The 23430-nt window shown below is 41.5% G+C and overlaps 1 protein-coding gene across 5 annotated transcripts in view; it reads right to left on the bottom strand.

The window, feature by feature from the left end:
• atf7ip (activating transcription factor 7 interacting protein) overlaps positions 1 to 23430 on the bottom strand; it is a 75121-nt gene that overhangs the window by 22028 nt on the left and 29663 nt on the right. For 2 of the 5 annotated variants that reach the window (XM_060898907.1, XM_060898904.1), the window contains exons 3-7: positions 3906 to 3972; positions 2609 to 3060; positions 2061 to 2427; positions 761 to 945; positions 497 to 637 (exon numbers count right to left, since the gene is read on the bottom strand). In XM_060898907.1, coding sequence (XP_060754890.1) covers positions 497 to 637; positions 761 to 945; positions 2061 to 2427; positions 2609 to 3043 — 1128 coding nt within the window. In that variant the 5' untranslated portion in view covers positions 3044 to 3060; positions 3906 to 3972. Of the gene's footprint in view, positions 1 to 496; positions 638 to 760; positions 946 to 2060; positions 2428 to 2608; positions 3061 to 3395; positions 3537 to 3905; positions 3973 to 17692; positions 17786 to 23430 lie in introns of those variants that run through there. The other 3 variants (XM_060898905.1, XM_060898908.1, XM_060898906.1) reach the window with 3 other exon arrangements.

Below are 23430 nucleotides of genomic sequence, written 5' to 3'. Positions count from 1 at the left end.
AAAAATGCAAAAACAAGACCCTACAGAAAACGTTTTAAATGTTCTACATTTCTATGAATAACTGTTCTACATTACGAAGTTAAGTGTTCACTAAATTTCTATTATAGATGGATGCATCTCAACAAATTTTTTTTTTTTTTAATCTGAATTTTAAATGCAAGTTGACAATTTACATTCAAACCTCTACAAAACACCTGGTTAACTGATCAAATCGTATGCAAGAGCAGCAAAGTGTGACACACACACATACATATATACATACATATACACATATATGCAAACGGTTATAAAAACGCACTAGCCTTATAAACCCTTATAAAAACCTAATCCAACCTGCCAGATGTAGCACAGCTGCTCAGCTAGACACTGCTCCTGATTTGTTAAATAGCCAAATCCACAACTACAGAAAGGGAATCGTAAATACATTTGGAAATTTATGCCAAGTGTCACAGTAATGTGAACATGTAGTACAGCTTGGTGCTAGATTAAGACTCACCTGCAGGGTGTGTTGGACAGTTTTCTGCTGCTTAGTAGCAGCATCAATCTTCTCCATTCTGTCCCTCAGCTCTTGTACACTGTGGTCGAATACGGTCAGCTGCAGCACACGCAAGCGCTCCTCCACCAACTGCTGCACCACCTGAGAGAAAGAAAAAAAAAAAAGTCAATATTGGAGTATAAACAAATGAATGACCGGGGGGTGGGGGTTCGCACTCAAAGCCTTCAAATCTCCTTATTAAAAATGGATGTTACCAAAACAAACCTTTTCCAGTTTCAGCCGGCTCCCTGCCTCGGCTGTGATCTTCAGCTCCAGTTGAGCCTCCAACTGCACTCCCTCCACCCTTGCTCTCTTTCCATCTCTCTCCTCCTTGAGCTCACCATCATCCCATCCATCTTTCCCATCAACTGGTGATAAGGATCTCTTTTTACCAGGAGTACTGCTGGAGCCTGTTTATAAGAGCGGACAGAGCAGTGCATTTGGTTAAGGCTTGAGAAACATTGCACACATTTTGATTCTGTATTTCAGATAAGTATGTAGTGCAATACAGCACCATGTAAGCGTTCCAGTATGGCTATATAAGCACAGCTGGTTGGCTCTGACAGCAGCCGTTTTGGTATAAGCGTCTCTGTAACCAAAACCGCAAGGGACATAATTTTCCTGTTCTCCACACAAGTAAAATCAAACTGTGTCAAGTGTTCATCATACAACATCTCTGGTGTTATTCCCAAGAAATTACAATTAACCTCTGGCCTGAATGGTTCCTGATAGACATCTTTCAGCCCAGTTCAATAAGACAGACAATCAGGAGCGTTAGAATACAGATTAGCTAATCTAGCGCTGTGTATGATTTTTTCCTCCCCCATCATTGCTTGCGCCATTTCTCCTGCTCAGAGCCATGCCTCAGTATGACATCCCAGTGGTACTTGTAAAAGATACAATGATAGGAATTAAAAAAAAAAAAGTTGGCACTTTCCCTTCAATGCTCCCTCAAAGTTCACAATATAACAGGCCACGTGATTAACCGGCAAGTAGAGACAACTCCACGTCCTGACCGGATGGAAGCTCAAGTCCAAATTTACACAGCCTAGCACAACCCATGCTTCTCCACTGACCAGATGTTTTACTCACAGCAGTGTCATCTAATCCTCTAAACAGTGTTCTGACCAGAACTTTAACCCTGCCAGTACAGACATTTAAACTCTCAATCTTAAAAAAATAAATCACATCAACCACCACTTGCAGGTGTGAAGTAAACACCCTACTTCAACAAAAGACTATCTTGCATACTTGCAAATCTGAGCCTTTACAGCCGACACATCCTGAGATGATATTCCATCACCATCTTAATCACAGATGTGTGCTGTTGACAAAACATGTTGCCCATGTGCAGCCGCCACCTCTTGCACAAGACCTGCTGCCTACAATTGCAAAAACAACTCTGCACAGCATTTAGCTTTGCAAACTGAACGACCTGCAGTTCACCGCATTATTCGAGTGTCACTTGCAGGCACTCGATCGAAAAAGGACTACTTTATTGGCATCACGAATAGGCACTAATTACCTGTGCCTTCTGCCACATTACACCCTTTCTCTCCCTCTTTCTTCTCCTCTTTCTCAGGATCCACATCCATCTTCTCCTCGTTTCTGTCTTTCGCCTCATCTTGCTCTCCCTGACCCTCATCTTCCTCACTGAGGCAGAGAAAGCCCTCTTTCACTTCCGGGTCACACTCCAGGCTGGCGGCCGGAGAGCCGGAAGGAGACGAGGAGGAGATGCTCTTACTGCTTTTCTCCTCCGCTGAACCGTTGTCAAGGGAAGTGCTGTCTGTATCCATGGGCAGCTCGCCATTCAACGCTTGGTCTGTGGAAGTCTTTTTCTGCTCCGTCTTCTTGTCAGACACTGGAGAACCGGTAGGTGCAGACTTCGTGATCTGGAATAAAAAAGGTGAATAAACAATAATTGTGGGAGGAGTCTTGAGTTGCAGGATTGTCAGAATTTTTTAAATTCTGCGTTTACGTTAGCAGAATCCTAAACACTTCAATGTTAAAGTTTTTCTACAAGAAAATAGAGCCGTCAATTTTCAGGTGTTTAAGGTCCTGGGCATGACTCACTTCTATCTTGTCAGCTTTGGCTTCTTCTGCCTTCTTATCATCCTTCTTATCTTTCTCTCCTTTTTTCTCTTCACCTTTGCCCTTCTCCAAACCTTTCTTCAGAGAAGGTGAAGGGGAGGGGTTTCGATTTTCACTGACAGTTGGAGAGGGTGATCGCGAACGCGAGATGGAGCGCGATGGTACAGGAGAAGAACGTGACAAAGGTGAGGCAGGAGACTTTGCCCCAGGCTCCTTGTCCTTCTCCTTCCCCTTCTGTCCATCCTCTCCATGTGTTCCATTTACCAGCGGCGTCTGAGGCCGTGAGGAAGAGGAGTTAGGGTTTGTGGTCACCAAGGTGCTGTGAAGCACCTCCAGCTGCTGACGGTCGCTCATCTTCATGGTTTTTCGAGCACGGAAAATCTTCTTCTGAGGCTCTTCTGGAACAGCAACTTCCATTTTTTCACCTGGTTAAACTAAAAAACAGACAATTGGCCAATTATTTCAAGTCAAATGATCAACTTCATTAAACAGTGACACTTTAAACATTCCATCTAGTCAGGTCTTAACAGCTGCGTCTGGTTTATTGGTCCAAGATAATTATCTTTATGAACACTAGGTGGCACTCTGCACCCTACATGACACTTTGCTCTAGTCTATATACCACTTAAACCCTTTAACACAATAACTGTCACGTTTGTCCCAATACCACTGGTTAGTAGTTCTCCACTAAACACTGTTAAGCCTTTAAAATGCAGTTCAACCTTAGGAGAAAGAAAGAAAGAAAAAAAACCTACACAAATGACTATACCTAAACAAGTCTGCTTACACTGCCATCTTCAGCAAATCTCTGAGATCAAACTAGTCTGAAGACAGCAGTTAGATTTAGCCAAGTCCTAAACGAAAACTAACCCACTTCCTCTATCAAATTAGAATAACTAGCACACTTCCTCTACTGAAGCAGAGCAAAATGCTTCTGTTGGGGGAGAAAAAACAGGAGGGGTGAAAACCCAGCACTATCTCCTCCCCCTTCAACCTCACTGGTCAGAGGCATAGCCAATGAGGACATGAGGATACAGAGTCCGCTAGCGACAACAGTGGCTGATTAGGTAATGCTCTGATCTTTTATCAGGTTTGATCCCGAGCTCGTGTTTAAATTGGTCTGTCCCACTAGCGTAACACAAGGTGATCCAAATCCACAGAGTAAACCATGCATGTGTCTTTTGGATTTTGCTCCAAGAAGGAGTACAAACAAAATTCCAACATTAATTTAAAGACACCACAAAGCAGTACTACGCTCACAAAACGGAGCTTGTCTCACCTGATCGCTGTGTTCCTCTGTACCTCCCTGTTCATGGAGGGATGTCCACACACGATTTTAAAGGAACCTGAGGATAAAGATTAAGAGACACTTTAGCAACACTGACCTTACTGTAGCATACAAGAAGGTAACAATCACTGACACATTCTGTACCAAGACAGGCTAGTGCTAACGCATGTTTCTGGTCCTCCAGCACTTCTGATTTGAGAACAGTTTTAGCAATAATATACCCCTAACGAACCACCATAAATACTAACAGCTAGTTTTGTACTGAGAGAGTGGCCCTATTGCTAACCAACATAAAACAAATATATTTTACCCACATCAAGCATCTGTGCTCCATCTAATCTTAGATTCAGCATTACTTGTATTTTTACCCTAGTCAAAAGTCACAATGGCACTAAAGTTGCATGACCCAATGTTAATTCCCCATTCAGATTTGTAGAACCTTATTACATAGTGACCAGGACTGATATCCAAAACGCCATCAAAATAAGATTTGCATCTGTTCCAGTTGACCTTTTTTTGCCCACTAATAGGGATTTGATATAAATGACTTTGAATGTCCGGGCATGACCAAATTAATTTTTTTAAAGACCAGCCTTGTTTCTGTTTCGCCCATTTTAAATCCTACACTCATTTGTTCTTGACACATGCAAGACGCTGAAAATCACTAGAACCCTACGAGCCGGTCGTTAGCTTAAACGGTTCGTCATTGTCTGCATGCCTGAACTAGCCGTTGCATTGCTGCTGCACTGCTGCAGTTCTGCCATTGCACATGGTCTGCTCCCTAAATATAGCAACGTCTCCTTCTGAGCCACATGTACAGCGCCTCTCACTTCCTGTCAAAAACCGTTCATATTCCTCCTACAAGATGGAATAACTAGTGACCATGACAACAGGTCTGAAAAAACTTATTTCTACATGTACCACGTCGAAAGTGAAATGAATTGATGCAGACAGGCTTTGATTTTTAATGAAATATGTAAACAATTTCTGGGATGAACAGCCTTAAGAACGACTGTCATGATCTAAGCATTGACTAGTATATAAGCAAAAACGTCCGTTTGCACAGAGGGACGTCTCTACAACGTAACCTGAGGAAGATCAGTTACCACATGCAAGGGTGCTTGGTAATCCAATGTGCACAGGCTTTGAATACCAAATAGAACAAAAACAATTTTACTAAAAAAAAAAGCCACATATTCCCTAATCCTCTCAATTATTTGGACATGTAAAAGGCACCAAAAAGGGAAACGTGGCTTGTGACAACAGGAATTTAAAAAAGTGTACCAGAGGTCTTCCTTCCACCCTACATTTCCTCAATCTGAACTCCAGTATTTGTCTCTCAAAAAACCATATATTGCTGCTAGCATGGTCTTCATTACAATATAGCTCAGTGCTCGTGTTTGCACTCCCCTCCTCCACAGCATAGCAGGAACCGGGTGTAGCGTTCCTCACGGAAACTAAAGATGGCCACCAGGGCTTGGCTCTCCACACCTTTTTTCCTTTAAAGCCATCCCCATTTTAAAAGTTGTTCATATTGTTTCACTCATCGCTGCTTGCTGGTTATACAAAAAATCATACTCAAAATGCACAATTCCCTGGACAGTCAAAATGACCTGCTGGCTAATTACAACAAATACAGAAAGAAGAAGAGTTCAAATCTTCTGTTCAAAGGCATTTTTCCAACTTCCTCTTCCACTAAGAAATTAAAATCAGTCTCAGCATAATCCGATACCTTTCAAAATTAATGATTTTACCTAGCCTGTATATCTACAAGCTCATCAGGACACCAGTGTTTACAACTGTAAGGAGTCGCTGGCAAGAAACCCAAAAACCACGGATGAAGAAACTGATCTGAGGAGCAGAAAAATCGCTCCACTTAAAACCATGCATGAACCAGGCTGTACACTCCTCCTTCAGTGCCATGCCACACCCAAGCTTGGAACACTGCAGGATCTGTGTGCATCTGCATGAGAGGAATGTATTGTTGACCAAATTTTGCATTGGGATAATAGGTGAACAATTAACTCAATTTTATCATGTGATTTCTCAGACACTGGTGATACAAAGGCTTTTATGCTAGCAGTTACATAAGATAAAACCTGCAAACTGAGCTAGAAAAGTTTAAGGGCAACAAAAGATGAGCCACGAGAGAAAACACACAAGAGGATCGTGACTAGCTATGAAGTTTTGAAAGATACATTGCTAGTATCTTTGATCGCTTGAGTTCTCGAATGGGTAGTGATTCCTTCAAGTGAAAATCAAGGTGTTGCCAATGTCAAAAAACTTTAGATTCTTAAGGATATTTTTAATGACCCCCCCCCCAAAAAAAAATAAATAAATAAAAATAAATAAATAAATAGGTAGAAAGCTTAAAACCGAACCCCTCCCCCACTGCACACACAGCAGCTGCAGAATATTCCAGCTACATGCAGACGGTACCATTTTACCAATTAAGAGGGGTGATGAGAGAACTCATACTGGTAAAGAGAGGGAGCACAGATTAAAGTCTTCCTGTAATTCTTTCCAGGCTGCTGTTTTTAAACCAGCAAACGATTAAAAAAAAACCCGTAGAATAATAAGGGGGAAAGGTATGACCATTCTAAAACTGAATAAATTGCATCCCCTTCTCCTCCAATAGGTAGCAATGATCAGCTACAGGTAATGTGAGCAAGCGAGTGAGCAAACTGACACAAGAGAACCAGAGGTGGAGGAGAACCAACCACCACATGCTTCTGCATGACACGCATTGAATTAAAATCCCAGCAAACGTTACAACATTGAGAAGTGTCATCGTGATTATAGGGTGTGTACAAGGTGCATCAGTGGAAAACAACAATGACCACGCAAACATTAAAGATTCAATTCTGTTTATATATAAAAGAATAAGCATGAGACCATACATTGAGAGGTACGAGGCAAAGAAATCAAATCAATGTAAAAAGGATTTGTAAAAAAAAAAAAAGTCATACGAGGGTTTAAAAACAGTTAAAGGTTGAAAGCAATCCCCCTCCCCCACCACTGCACAAGCAAGAGTGGAAAATTACAGCTGGGCATGGATCGTACCACTTTCACAAGCGGGAGGGTGTTCTGCCTCAACAAAAGAGGTAACAAGGTTAAGCACAAAAAAAAAAAACCACACAGCTTAGCTACCATATAGCTTCAAACATGGTCTGTGTGTGCACAGTTTGAGCTGATAAACAATCTGGGACAAAAGGTCTCATCTCATTATCTGTAGCCGCTTTATCCTGTTCTACAGGGTCGCAGGCAAGCCGGAGCCTATCCCAGCTGACTACGGGCGAAAGGCGGGGTACACCCTGGACAAGTCGCCAGGTCATCACAGGGCTGACACAGACAACCATTCACACTCACATTCACACCTACGGTCAATTTAGAGTCACCAGTTAACCTAACCTGCATGTCTTTGGACTGTGGGGGAAACCGGAGCACCCGGAGGAAACCCACACGGACACAGAGAGAACATGCCAACTCCGCACAGAAAGGCCCTCGTCGGCCACGGGGCTCGAACCTGGACCTTCTTGCTGTGAGGCGACAGCGCTAACCACTACACCACCGTGCCGCCCGGGACAAAAGGTATTTAAAAAAAAAAAAAACACACTAAATCCGTAACCTGCTAATATTACACAAAGTGATGTTGGCACCAATGGGAACTTGTGTAAAATCCATATTTTAATACTAGCAGTACGACATACCCAAAAATATCACAATCATGAAAGAGATCGTTATTACCAGGGAGGGGGGAAAATAGACACACATACCCCTGTCCAAACTAGGAAACACTAAAAACATCAAAAGAGACTAGTTGAGAAATAAAAGTAACATTTGCTAATTTTCACTTTGTGGTTACGATCAACTGTATGAACACAGTGTGAATAAGGTAGCAAGCTAATTTCAGTCAGACCTGAATAGCTCATAACACGAGAGAGAGAGAGAGAGAGAGAGAGAGAGAGAGAGAGAAAGAAAATGAACAAACGAACGTGCGTGCGTGCGTGCAAGCAAACTACTGGGGGAAGGGAACTAAAAACAACCAAAACACCTATACGTTAGGGTGGAACAGATTATGTTCAGGAGTCACCAACACGTGCATGACAGCAATGCATAAAGAATACTGTTCACAAAATTTAAGACTTTGTCCTATCAAGTTTCAGACCACAAGTAAAAAAAAAAAAAAAAAGTATATTTTAAAAAAGGCACTTATTTTTCCTGGGTTTTTTTGTTAAATTTCAGCACTGACATGGTGAAAGACCCCCTCCCCCACTGCTACTCAGAGTGGAAAGTTACAGCTACACATGGATCGTACCACTTTCACAAAGGAGGTGTGTTCAACCAAGCTGTCGCTCTGCCCAAGCACCAGAGGGAGCATGACAATCTAGACTACAGGCTCGCAGTTTCTAGTTAAAAGATTAATCACAAAAGTTCCCCCAAATGATGACAAATACCCTTTGTGTGTAGAGTTTATTACGTTACAACACCTCAAAAGTCACTGCAGAACACACATGAGCCACCGTTAAACAGTTTGGGCAACAAGGCATGGAGAACAAGTTTGGAATCCGATGTTGGGATTTCACAGAAATGGTGTTGTTCGTCATAAGAGTGACAGGCCTAAACCAGGACCAGAAATCAGTAATACACAAGGTACTGGGATAGGATCGCTCAGATCCGAGTAACTACACACACACACACACACACGTTTGCTTTCCCAGGTTGTGTTACTAGGTGGAGCACAGTCTGGTGTTAATGTGGAGACCTGAGCATGGTGGTGTAGGAACAAAAATTACAGCACAAATCCAAACACCAGGGGAAAATTCCCCACAAAAAAAAAAAAAAACCATTAGTATTCAGTAAAGAGACCATATGTTCAAAAAGCACGAGGTAAACCACGTCCCAGTGTAAATCATAAAAACAAGTCAAAGAGCACAGTGAAATGGTTCCCCTCCCCCATTGCTCCACAAAGAGAGTGGAAAATTACAGCTAGGCACGGATCATACCACTTTCACAATGGAGGGGTGTTCTGCTCTGCCTCAACACAAGAGGGAGCTTGACAGGAATTGTCTGCCTTTAGTTTGTAAAGAGTACTGGTGCAGCATTTAAGCATGCCTGATAGTACAAGCCCTAATTATAAGAATGCACACAAGTGCAGCCACCTGGTTGGCCATCAAGTCCAAAAGCACATCAAGTTCTTGCACATGGGCAACCAATATGGCACCCGGGATGTGACGAAAATTCACTGATGGCCAGGTGCTGGGAGTTAAGCGTAGCCGATGTAAACATACTTGTTAGCCTGGATTTAGTCAGATGAAAGAGAGAGTCATCAAGTCAGTATGGACAGCAGAGAAACTGGATGTTTGTATGGACCTTTGAAAAGACTATCCGCATCTGGGAAGGGATTCTTGCAGCGAATCAGAGGATTCTAATGATGAAATTTGTAGTACTTCGTAAACACAAAGTCAAGAAGGCAGGAGAAAGTGTTTGGCAGCTATCTGGACCCGATGTGGAAAGTGTGCCAAGCAGAAAATGGACACGGAATGCGTTTGTCATCAAGAGCAAGTCATTGAATTATTCCGTGTTTCCAAACTAGGTTTATCCGTATGTCGCACACAAGCCTGCGTTGGAAATGGACTATGGACAGACCATGATAACCTGATGCAAGAGAACCAGTATCAGATGGAGAATTTACAAATTGGTAAGCAGCCTATTATATATAGAAACTTAGTGTGCGCGCGCACGTGTATGTGTCCATAGTGACTATAAAGCCTATTTATTTATTGCACATGTGAATACAGGTATAGATGTGCAATGTGCCACAGTAGTTTATATGGTCTAAATATAGGCTAGTGATAGCTTGAAGCCAAGTGTGAATTTATAGCAACACGAAGAGCAAAAGCACAAACAAAATTTGTATCTTTATTTACACAAGATAGATGGGCATTTATCCACGGCTTATTTAAGTTTGCTTTAAAAAAAATAAAAATAAATTGACCAACACACTATATATTCCCTGGGAGCTGTGCTTTTAGGCAGTGCCTAAATAGATTAGCTTTGAATGTATGCTATTCTAGTAAATTGACTTGCGTGGCCTGAATCCCTTTTCCATAGATGGTGCTGGAATATTGTTTGCACAGCATTTGGGTTGGAATAACATGACCTGTGTAGCCCAAGAGCTCGGCCTGTAGGTTCCTTTCAAAGCAATCGGGCTCAAAATGGTCCTCGCAAACAATTTCTACCAGAGGAGGAGCGTTTCTAAAGGTGTGATCCATCCCAAAGTTGTGTGGCCACTGTTTAGCAAGTCGCCTACGTCGCTCAGTTGTCAGCAACAGAACACAAATGATTTCCCTTACCAACACGTTTATTTTTTTTTTTTTGCAACCATAGGCTTTGCACGCCACGATGTTTAACAATGTTTTGTACATCCAGCTACATTGAGTCATTGCTCCTGACCCTGCAATCAAGATATAGGAAACCCATCAACAATGCTACACGCGCGCGCGCGCACACACACACACACAACCCACAAAATGGCAATATGGCTGTGTCCTTGAGTGAGCAGGAATACAAAAGAATTTTAAAGCAATGCTTTACGAAACAGTGTGACGATACAGGTTAGCCAAAATGAAATGTGCAAAATGTATAATATGTCTAGCCTATGTTTATTTTTCACTTTAAGTGATTTGAGTCAGAAAATTCAAAGGAAATGTCTTTGCTACAGTGAAGCTGCCCTTTTACTCCGTGTGTGTGGCATTATGGCACAACATATTAAGACTCCCTTCATGAGGATGACTGCCACTTTTTCCAGAGTAACTGTATCTGACCAGCCAAAAACAAGCAAAATACAGTGACCTCATACTCAAACAGAAAAGAATCTTCGGAAAAGCAAGAAGAAAATCGGAGAAATATTTGCTAAAATCACTCATCAGCTGCACATGGGTGTAGTGAGGGACTTTCCTAACTGAAGTGCTCCTGATGTATACAGACAAGTGAGAGAACCAGCAGGGGATGGGAACTAAAACAAATGTCTCCGAGTGGAGCACACTGTTCAAGTGGGACTATTAACACCACCACATGGTGACAACACAATTGCAGTGCAAACGCATTGACTGTACCAGATAAAAACACGTCATAGTTAGGTCTTTGCTCCAAACCTCAATGAAACTTCAAGACCCAATTAAATTCTCAAAGACAAATTGTAATCAGTAATCCTTGACAAGATGGTGAAAAGCAGAACTCGATCCCTTCCCCCACTGCTCCACAGAGTGGAAAATTACAGCCGGCACAGACTGTACCACTTTCACAAATGCAGAGGGGCGTCCTACTGCACAGCTCTGCATCAACACAAGAGGGAGCAGGACAATTAACCAACTGGAAAGGAAACAATTAGATTAATTTGTCACCAAAATTGAGCCTTCCAGCTCACGTCGCACTTGCTGTTAGGGGTTGAGACAGCAGATCATATTTAAAAAAAAAAAGTGTGTTCCATTCTGATAACTTAATCTTCAGAAATCCTGCCTTCATGTAATGTTTTTACTAGACAAATGATCCAGAGAATACGCAAAGTAGTCCATGATGCAATTTGGTGACTTCGAGCAATATTGTAAGCATGCATTAGCCAATTTCCCCTGAAAAAAAAAAAAGTTAGCAAACCCTGATAGTACAGTATATTAGGATGTGAGCACCATCTTGAGAACCCCCTCAACAAATCTGGATGAAAAGCCACAGACTTCATGAGCTCACAAAGCTAAACAAATCCTGTCACTACATCAAGGTTCCCCCCTCCCTTCACAATGGACATGTTTGATTCAGCCTAATGTAGGACATGACGGAACAGCTAAAACATGTTAAAATCATGTCACTTCCATGCTAACAGTACAATGCCCAGATCTGTTTAAAAAAAAAAGCCAATTAGGACACCAAAATCTAATATTCTGTTTGTAGGAAGACATCTATTGTAACTTAATTTCAACTTGCAGAAGATATTTAGTCAAGAAAAGAAGAAAAAAAAAAAAAGATAAGCCTGTTAATTCCCTCAGTAGCTTGCTCTTATCAGCTGCAATGCAAGCAATACACACGAGTGAGCTAACGTATCAGCCATGAAGAGCTTAAAGAAAGGGGGGACCAGACGAACACACAACCCCACCCACACGACTGAGGAGCAGGACGACAAGACAAGCAACCAACACCACATACTCCTGGTGTAGCACATTGTGTCCAGGCGTCACCATTACAACCACACCATGTTGTAAGAATTACAGACACTGACCCAGGTAAATCTCACACACACACACTGTTAGGCTAGGTCCTTTTAATTAAAATAAATAAAATCCATTCAAGAGAACGTGTGTGTAAAGTACTGTATAAAAAGACCATATATACACACATTAAGCAAAATAGTCAAAAACCACAAGCTTGAAATCCATCCCCTCCCCCACTTCTCCACAAAGAGAGTGGAAAATTACAGCTAGGCACGGATCGTACCATTTTCACAGGGAGGGGTGTTTAGCTGTGCAGCCCTGTCTCCACACAAGAGGGAGCATGACTAATATAGCCCATATTATACTTCTTCCAACGATGTCTTAAACTACAAGCGTACAGTCGGCTCCTGAAAATTAACCAGAAAAACAGAACTTTGCTGCTAACTAGCTGTGCCAAGTTAGTTATGGTACAGTAAATCGTCACTGCCTGGTAAACATGCGATCATCTTCAAGACACTTAAATATTCTGGGCAAAAAAAAAAAAAAAAGAAGTTTTATTTATGTGAGTGACCTAAAAGAAGCAGAGCAAGTCCCAGCAACCAGCTTTTCCTGTGGTGCCATAGGAAAAGCCTGACAGCTGAAAGAGAGCCATATGCTGACCGGCATGCTAAAATTCAGAGGCCGTATGAGTGACCAGCCAAAACAAGTTTGTCATAAATCATGCTGGTTTGTTTCATGGTAGGAATCAGGACTTGAATTCTCCCTCAGTAGTTCTACACAAAAGCATTTAAAAAAAATAAATAAAAAAAACACATCAGCTTTTGCCACTACAAAACTAGAAAATTGCTTCGTCTGGTCCAGAGGAATATGTTCATCCGATTATGTATAACTAAAATATTGCATACATTCGAAACTCTCTAGCTGGAGTCAATCCCCACATGGTGAAAGGTTGAAAAAATCCCCTCCTCCACTGCTGCACAAAGAGAGTGGAAAATTACAGCTATGCACGGGTCGTACCACTTACCGAGGACACGGCTGTGGAGCTGCACGGCGCTGTCTCAACATTAGAGGGAGCATGACAAAGTTGTCCTATACAGGCCCACCATTTGAAGACCTCCAAGAAAATGACTTTGGTCCTTTGAAATAAGTGTGGCATAGCATAACTGTGAGTATGAGAAACATCTCCTGCTTTGTTCAAGTGCTTTTCTGAAGCAGATCTCATAACCTGTAGCCTAAATTTGTCAGCCTACAGGATTGTCAACACAAGTAAGCCTGTGGTTTAGATGTAGGGCTTCCATGTGTGTGTTCTCCGCTCGGGTCAGACTTGTCCACATAGCCAGTGATTCCATGTGTCTGCATCTATATATCCAATCTGTAACTCAGATTTCCCACTGAGGTTTCCAGGACAAGTGGAATATTCATGCGATTTCTCTGTCCTCCCTCCAATCCCTCCCCCCAGCATGAAATATAAAATTCCATCAAGTGTTGATTAGGATTCCAATCCTTAAACTAGCCAAATATATTTCACTAATGTCTGTGGTAGACAACGTGGACGTTTCCGATACCCATTTTGGAATTTCCTTGGACAGATTTTGCAGATGACCAAAAATGACAAGGGGCATTCATAATTCCAGTATTAAGATAACCTCTATATGGGGTGTTTCTCTCATTGGCAGATGCTCCATAGAAAAGGGCACCCAATAAAACCATGACCATGTCTAATCAGCTTGCAAAAAGCCTTTTATGCCGCTTTTGCACTACAAACGCGGCTGAGTCGGGCTGAGCCGTGCCGTGCTGAGTCGGGCTGAGCGGGGCTATTGGAGTTGCATTTCGACTACAACCGCGCTGAACCGTGCTGGCTGGAAGTGGGTGGACACATTGGGTGGAGTTAGCGAAAGTGGGTGGACGTCACGTGATGTCGTTAAGCAGCGCAAACAGTGACATCAGTGAGCTTTTAAGCGGTAGTCTCACGACCCGAATAGTAAACAAACATGGACATGGAGTCGTTAGTGTTGCTGGTCTTGGTTCTGTGGCTTGTTGTCACCGACAACGCCAACAGATACTGGCAAGAGCGTATAGATGAGGCGAGGCGCATAAGGCTTCAGAAATTCTCGTAATTCTTCTTCTTCCGGGTTTACGGTGTTTACAGATCCCAGCGTGCTCGCGGGGCGTGTGTGGGCATGTGAGGACACTCCTCCTCACCAATCAGTGCACAGGGGAGTGTCTGCTCACGCCCCCAGCCTCACTCGGCACGGTTTGGCTCGCTTCAGCCCTACTCCAAAACCCTGCGAGTTTTAGGGGCTAAGCAGGGCTGAAGCGAGCGGAGTCGTGCTGTTTTTTGGTAGTCGAAACGCGAGCCGTGTCGGGCTGAAGCGAGCTGAAAAAGGGTAGTGGAAAAGGGCCATTAGACATGCGTTTAGCTTACTGGTAGGGTTCTCAAATCAAACCCATGTTGAAATTCATGCACTACGAAAAGTATGTACATTGGTGTACTACATGGAAGTATCCAGATTGAGAAACACGAAGGAAGTTGCTCAATATTCATCTGCCCAATTCAAGTACTGCACTATTACATAAACTAAAGCTCAATGAGTTTGTTTAGGGACAATTTTTAAGCTCTGTAGCTTTGACTAGCTGAAGTACTTAACGATATTGCTTCAAGATCGTAAGGTAAAATCTGAACTTGTACAGATCAAATTTGGGAATGCATCAACTTAAAAAAATGGAGCATAGTCTTGAAAATCAGTATTGGCTTGAAACGTCGATATGATCCACTGACAGGGTTATGCTGACTGCAGATACTGTAACTTGAAGAAATCAGAATCCCACTTTACATATTTTCAGAACGTCTTCCTTTCTTATTTTCAGTCTTACTTCAAGTCAGTTGCATGGGATCAGGGTCTTGTAAAGTGGTAGAGAACAAGTGTGATGGATCTTTTTCTTCCCAAAGTTTTAACCAGACATGAAGAGGTGTGGGAGCAGAAAGGGGAAGCAATATTGAAGACAAACTCAAAAAACACCCACTTGCACATGGACTCTCAATGAAATGATTCAAATTCTACATGCTGAAACAGCTTGAGAAGAAACCTAAAAATGATAATACGAGTTTCCTCTGTTCCTTCTGTGAAACAATACAATCTACCTTCCCCTACAGTTGTGCCTTCTACACAAGCCAGATTTATGAATCAGCATAAAAGCATGTGACCCAGGTGTGCGGAAACATTAGTTTCATCGCAAGAATGAGACAGGAAGCATATTTAATAGGTCTTAAAACCTACTTTGCCTTAGCATGATGCATGGTTGCAAATGCTGGCAAATATTTGGTGGCTTTTTTTGAAGAAACAACCAAGTAAAAGCTGATTAGTGTAATTATCAACTATGACTATAGCTGATAGTTACTACTGCTGTTGGAATCAGATCCTGAATAAGCTCCATCGACAAAGCTTTTCTGAAACAGATGCAGCCATTTTCAAGTTTATTGACCTTGACACATTGTTTTGGCTGCAAGCATGTGCCATGATCACATCTGTTATTGGAAATTCTTTGAAGGCTGCAAATCCATGGTTCAGACATGTTGCCACCACAGGTGTGCAGACTCTCCATTTTGGAAAGGCTATGGTCACACCACAGCTTGTGATGCTTTACAATGGGTTATCGATGAAAATGAGGCATCTGGTGCCAATGCTTCCCCGCACTTCAGGAAGTATTCCCAAATCCATCTGCGAGTATTTGCCGCTTTGTTTTCATCGGCAAACTTCACCAAATTTCAATGCATGCACTGAAATTTTTCGCAATGTTTTTGGCCTCTCATGAGGTGGAGACACACCAAAACAACTCGCAAAGCTCAGAGAACATTGGCCATACATCACGATTGGTGGCGAGGTGACCAATTTTTCATCACCAAGTATTCGCAAAACCATCGTGAGCTGTAGTGTGACCAGGGTCTAATGGAGTCCTCAAAAAGGTTCAACTGACTCCAGTTGAATGTGATGGCATCCACTGCGAACAGGATACTTCTCAGGTTTGTGTAAAATATTTCAGGTGCAAGTTCACCCCAGCAAAGGCCAGAGATGTTCCAATCCTGGACAGTCTTCTTTGAGCCTCCTCTTTGAATTCCCCAGCCAAAGGAGTCAGTCAATCAAGTAAAGGCATCAGTGGTGATAAGCATCCCAGAGATAGCTTTCCAAAAACACCGAAGAGAAAACGCCTCCAGACATCCACATATTGGTGTACCCATGGGTGGGCCAGGATGGGCCTGTGCCATCTAGATCTGCAGCGGACACACTCAAACGCGTGGCTGACTATACCATTTTTAACCAAAAATTTTGTTACACCATGATCAGCAGAAGTGGTACAAACCACTAAAGACTACTTAGCGAAGTGTGTAATCTTCAGTATTAATGTTTGCCAATCATGTACTGCAGAGGAAAGCAACCATAGCTGGGTGAGATAAGTCATGTGTAGTTTTTTGTATCCAACTGGTCAAGATCATTACAGACTAGGTACCTAACAATTTATGAACAATGTTTATTAAACAATTCTTTAGTGGGGTTTTACTGGTGCCTCACTTCTGGCACATCTTAATCCACAAGTTGTTACTGCTTCAGCAGCAAGTACAACTTCATTAGTGTGATTCACACCAGGTAATAACTTTAACAAATCAATGTAGAAACCACTCAGAAAATTTAGATACATTGATTCATAAATTTTGTGCAAAGGAGAAAAAAAAAAAGTGACAAAAGGAATACAAACAAGTATCATCCAAGTGCAAAATTGTTGAAAGCGTTGGTAGCTTTTCGCACATTTGGTGACGAGAGAAAGAATGTAAGCAAGGTAAGGAGCACAGCCTCTCGGTCCAAAGAGCACACACCATGTAGACAGGAGCAAGGGAGCAAAAGAGCAATACAGAGTCAGAGAAAGAAGAGGGGGAGGGGTGCACAGCAAGGACTCCACCATGTGCTTCAGGGTGTTGTGCAGCAACACCAGCACCTGGTGTTGCCAACAACCGCACTACCCTAATCCAAAGTCCAGAGGCAATTTTCAAGTCACAACTTCAGAAACATAATGCATTCAAAACGAACATTTTGAAACATGAACGAATACATCCATAAACCAAAAACAGGCTAATTCATATAAATGCAGCTCACTTATACAAATTCTTTTTAAAAAAATAAATTTACTGGTACGAATGAATATATACTTTCAAACTCCCCATCCAATGCCAACACCAACATACACACAGTGCATACCATTTTCATAAACAGCAGATAAAACATAATACTGAACAAAAGAGACTGAAATCTGGCTCACATTAAGAAACCATAACACCTTCAAAAGAGGGGAAAAAAAGACAAACTAAGAAACAAATGACGATCCAAACCATACCAAGTTCACGACACTTTCATGCTAACTCCTTCGCGACATCGAACACAAGACAGGCAAACAGAAAGACATCAAAAATACACTAAGCAATGTTAAAACAAGGATTTTTTTCACTAAATTATAGTAGTGACATAAAAGCGAACAAAAAAAATCCTTTATGACAAGAAGTATGTAAAAATGTTAAATGTAAACCTGCGTGAGCTTCAGACGTAGGCCATGAACAAGAATGTGAGTGCAACTAGCCTTCTTCTTGCTCGCCCTATATATAGGCGAGACAGAGTGAGGGAGAGAAGTTGAGCTGGGACTGTACCACGTGTGCAGAGGGGTGGAGCATGTTCTTTGTGATCTTCCCAGCAACACCAGAGCACAGTGTAGGAACACTAGTTACAATCACAACGACCAGATAAACAATAATACAGTAATGATCTGGATAGTTGTTCTGTATGTAAGATTTGTCTTCACATGGCAAGTCTGATACCTCAGGGAGAAAATAAATGTATATTTAAAAAAAAAAATTAAAATGTCAATTAAATGTGTGGTGCAAAATATGACCACCTGAAGGAAAAACTTAACTTAAATTGGAAAAAAGACCAAAATCCATGAAAGACAAACACAATCCCCTCCCCCACTGCAGCACTGAGAAAACAGGATGGAAAATTACTGCTAGTCCCAGACCATACCATTTTCACAAAGCAGAGGGGTGACCAGATGGATGTGCAACTCTGACTCAACACAAGAGGGAGCAAGACATAGCCATCTGCTTAATAACTTGAACAGTATATGCTTAAATTAAAAATCAAGCCCTCTAATCATAAGCCTGTGAGCTTTACCATAAAGCATGTAGCAACTCTGAACACTACTTATCACTTTCACATATTCAGTGAAGGGGAAAAAAAAAAGTTATCGTATCAAGTAAGCAATCTTGATTTTTCAGTTTTTACCAAATTCTTAGAGGCCTCAGTGTCGAACACATTTTTAAGAAGTAGAAGGAATGAGAAACCTCACTTGGGGTGAGAACCACACGTCCTTGAGAGCTGGCAGGTTGTTGATCTAATCGCTGAAAAAGTGAAGTCTGTCCTCGGTCTTGTATAAAACCAGCATGTGTTCACACTTATTCAGTATACAAGTACCTGTACAGCAACTCAAAGAGAAACTATGACCACTTGTGACTCGACAATGAAAATTAATTTCATAGTTCTGTCTCATTCAAAGCATGGCTAAATCAGAATCTCAGAAGTATGGCTCAGTTCGTGGGTTATATTTAAATCCTTTATTACACTTTCCGCAATAAGCTAAATTCAGCACCTTCAGGTTCCAAGTAGGGACGTTTGTCTCTCTGCAATAGTCCGCCCCTGTTGCCAAGAACGCTTTTGCTTCTCAAAAGAGCAGGAGGAAGCATCACTTTACAAACATTTAAACACATTTAGCAATACAGTAAACACAAATTTCCTCATTTGGGACTATGATCCCCCTAATCAAATCAGATTACTTTATATCACATTACCATCTTCATATGGAAGGTTGTCAAATTCCATTAAGACTCAAAGCAAGCACAAGTTTCATGCATTTTGATCAAGGGCAGTCAGCTTTATATACACACACACACACACCATTGCTTATATGATAGGTTTACACTAGTCATTTCATGCATATTGGGTATCAGGCAAGTGGACTATGCACATAAAAAATTAACGTGCAAATGCACCCAAGGCACACATGCAACAGATTTAAACCCGGAGACGCATTTTAGCCACATGTTAAACAAGCGTAAAAGCATCCGTTTCTCCAAGCCATGTTTAAAAGCCAATCCCTCTCCGGACAGTCATCGGATACGCTGCGTAAATTGTGCCACTTTTTAAGTGCCAGTAAGCTTTAAAAACTGCACAATTTGTCATAAAACGTAAAAACAAGGAATAGAAGTTGGTGTTCGAATGTAATGAGCTAATGTGCATATTAATGTGCAATATTTGATTTGGGTATGGCCGATCAAAGGAAAAGGAAGAAGAAGCAGCTTTTGTCACATACGTTACAGCTCAGTGAAATTTTTCACCACATATCCCAGCTTGTTAGGAAGCTGGGGTCAGAGCTTAGGTCAGCCATCATATGGCGTCCCCGGTGCAGACTGTGTTAACAATGTTGAGTTGGCGGTCTTGGGGCTTAAACCCCCATTTGCATTTGACAAGTAAAAATGCACACAGGTCAAGCGCAGGCCGAAATCTTATCAGGACGCAAAGACACAGGACGCATGAAATGTTCAGTTGTAAACTCGCACACGTCAACGTGCGCCTTTACCAAATTAAAAGGCATCCGCAGATAAACAGATCATTCTACTCAGTCAAGGGAGGGATCTTATTAAAAGATCCTGGGCAAGTTATTGTTTAACCTGTTAAATTCTGAGAGACCGTTTGCAATCTGCTGAGTCACCCGAGTTCTAGAGCTGGGGTTCCCAACAAAACTTAACACGTGTGCATGGCTGTATTAGTGTTCAGTATAACAGAACAAAACCTGATCCAATTCTTGATACATTTTTATCTTCTTATCCATGAACAGAGTTCATTGTGAGCGTCTTGTATAGTCTGGAATTAGTAACAGTGAATGTTATTCGAGGGTTAACATTAAAATTGTAAGAAAGGTTTTCACTAGCACTAAATTAGCCATGGGTGTGTTCGGAAAGACAAAACGTCGGTTGAAAAAGGGTAAGTGAGAAGGCTATACAGGGTACAGGGCTATACCAAATGTTACCAGTAGTGGGGGGGTGTCTTTGAATGCCCTTTTCTTACCTATAATTAAAATGTAATATCATGTGTATTCAATATAACCTATTCTTCACTATGAGAAAAAAAAAAAAGATTTACCAGGATATCACCACAAGTCTCGTGTTTGAGAAGACTTAGCATGTTATTAATTTTATACATCATGGTTACCACACTCCTTCCCTGACACACGCACACACACACTGTATACTAAACACTAGGAGTGAGACATTGCCTGTAGAATTTTGACAATTTATACCGCAAGTAGCAAAGCAAGACTGTAAACGTAATGCATGAGAAATAAATGTGCACCCCATGCTGAGTGCTCAAAAGTCCACAAGTCTATGATACAGTGCACACTCAGGTACTATTGCACTCTTATACAGCTCTAGACCTTAGTGAGGCAGGAAGTTTAAGATACCAAGCCTTGTAAGAGTAAAACATACTTGAGCATGATGTACATGGTTACTTCAGCAAACAGTGGTGTTAGGAAAAAAAAAGACATTAACAAGGCTGACCAATCAGAGGCATGCAGCAGATACCAGTCTGAACCGGCTGAAACTCGTTCTTCTACAAAACCCTCCCCCAACAAATGTCCTTTCCATGAGATCGTTCTATTCCACAATCACTAAACTGAACCAAACACTATACTGGAGAGTTAGGGAAAGGCATTTTTCTGCAAAGAATCTTTTCAATAAATTAAAAAAATAACACCCTTAAATATAAAATAAATGAATCACTACTTTTGCATATTGATAGTCTGTAATTAGATGGTGTGTGATTAAGTGTAAAATTTGATAACTCGAACTAAATATATATAGGCTAGATTCAGTGAATTAATTAAATTAAAACAAGCTGTCCAGCACTGATTGCTAAAGATCTTGCTTGTTTTTTTTAATGCAAAAAAATTTCTAAAAAGTACAAAAGGCAACACTTCAACCTGTATAGCTCTATGAACTTAACAAATGCAGCAGCTTCAGTTTGTGCAGAACGAATAAGCAAACAATGTGGCATATTTAGGATGAGGTTCCTTTAAAAGCCCCTCCTCCAATCGACCATTTCGTACAAGCAGCTTGACAGTGCAGTAACACAAAATGGCCACAAGCTTAGCAAGAGCCTTGGCACTTGCTCAGTGAATGTGAATGAGGACAAGCAGGCAAGAAATTGCAGGCATTCCCTATGCTCTGATTTCTATAACTGCAGTTCAGCCGATGCTCGTTTCTCTAAAAAAAAAAGTTACCAATCCCTTAAATCGAATACTTCTATGCTGTAATTTTTTTTATATCAAATCTCACTTTTGCTTTTAAAATTCACACCGGTTCATTATTCTGTTTTCATGGTATATCCATAACCATCACTTTTTGGAACAAGGAAGGAGGTTGGGCTCTGCTCGAGTGAGAACACTCATCAAATTTGAGAGGTTTTTCACCATCTGATCCCTGGTGCATCACATAAGGGACGGAGCCAGGGATGAACAAGCATGAAAAGCTCCCTGCTGTTCCTGGGTAACCAAACACAAGTTAGTGCCTTGGGTTCAGGGCTTCAGACTGGCGTTTCTTGGCTTCCAGTAAAACACTTGTATGTGCTTCACCACAGATGGAGGACACAATTAGGTCTCCCACATCTGATGCAGACTGGTTGACAATTCTGCTGATCCACCTTTAGCATACTTCCCATTCCTCTACACCACATCCTTCTGGCTGACCCTTCACTATGTTTTTAAGAAACCCATGTTAAAAATCTATCATCTTTCACTTGCTTTTCACACTGGTTCACAACACACAATCCTAAAGTGAGAAGCACTGAATCTTTTTATACCCATTCTCTCCCAATTGTCATTTCCTATCTCCCACTCACTAGTTAGCGTTCCCCTATCACATGGCAGCTGCCAAGTAAGACACAAGATCCCTACTTCCTCCTCAACACCGGAAGCCAACCAGCTGTGGCAGTGTCAGGATCAAACTCACAGGCTCCTGCTGACAGGGCCAAAGCTTTTCCAGTGTCCCACTCAGAACCCCACAAATGTGGAATCTTAACTCTTCACTTACCACATTTACTTCAGACCCAGGAAACTGACTGGTTGGTTTTGTACATGTTGGTCCTATTAGGATAGAACTGAAAAAAGTTCTACTTCCCTTTTAGAATATGATGCCCAGTTTAATTAGGGATATGTCTGTTTCAAAGGTTCACAACTAACTCCCATTCAGAATATAAAAACACAACATACCAAAACCAGCAGAAAGTTTCCAATGACCGGATGTAGTAACCAGAATGACGGGTTTGCCTAATTTTTTTTTAAAGATGCTGTCGGTAGTACCTTGGTTATGACAGTGACTGAGTCTTAACAATCTGATCCAGCGGCTGTTAGCATATGATCTCTCATATGCCAAAAGCAACAATGAATGTCTCTTACTTTAGATTCTTGCAAAATACCACCAACCCTTAACCTACTTGCAAAACAACCACCATGACTGAATTCACTTTTGCTCATTTTACTTATTTTATTTAGCACTCTGAAGTTTGTTCAGCATCAGGATAATGAAGTATGGAATGTCATGAGTGTCATGTTTTGAAAGAGTAAGAGACAAGCAGGACATTGACCTTGTCCCACTGTTTTCAAAAGCAGGCCATCACGCGTTTGGAAGGAAACCACAAGCTTCCTTAGTGATCATGAGCCTACATGGAATGAGGGCGTGAGGATGCAGCTGGTACTAAAGCATGCAAATTTAAGAAATGGGGTGGAGGAAGTGGCTGGGTTCAATACTTAAATTCCAAAGGTCAATAAATTATCCTGTTAAATTATACGTAAAACATTTAAGGTATCAGCTGTATAACCATTAGGCTTGGGATCTGTGCCTTTGCCATGCATCAATAATCAGAATTGTCCTGATGTTATCGATTAATTATCGGCATTTTTCAGATCGAAACAAAGAGCCGCAAATAAACAAACGAATGCTTAATTATCGAAGTTGCGAAGGCTTATCAGTATTCAGTGTCAAAAGGAAGCAACACTAGATGGTGCCGTATTAGCCTGCCTGATTGAACAATTAAGATGCGAGCATGGTAGCTTGGTCATAATAACGAGACCAACAATGACAGCGTAGCTCACTCCGGCCTCATCTAGTCCAGAAGGAACCATCTAAAGTGGGCCACCTTACGCAATAAATGTTGCAAGCT

This window comes from Neoarius graeffei, chromosome 18 (genome assembly GCF_027579695.1).
Source record: "Neoarius graeffei isolate fNeoGra1 chromosome 18, fNeoGra1.pri, whole genome shotgun sequence".
Classification (NCBI taxonomy): domain Eukaryota; kingdom Metazoa; phylum Chordata; class Actinopteri; order Siluriformes; family Ariidae; genus Neoarius; species Neoarius graeffei.
The sequence above is the reverse complement of the archived record's forward strand: the minus strand, read 5'-3'. Positions and strand labels throughout refer to the sequence as shown.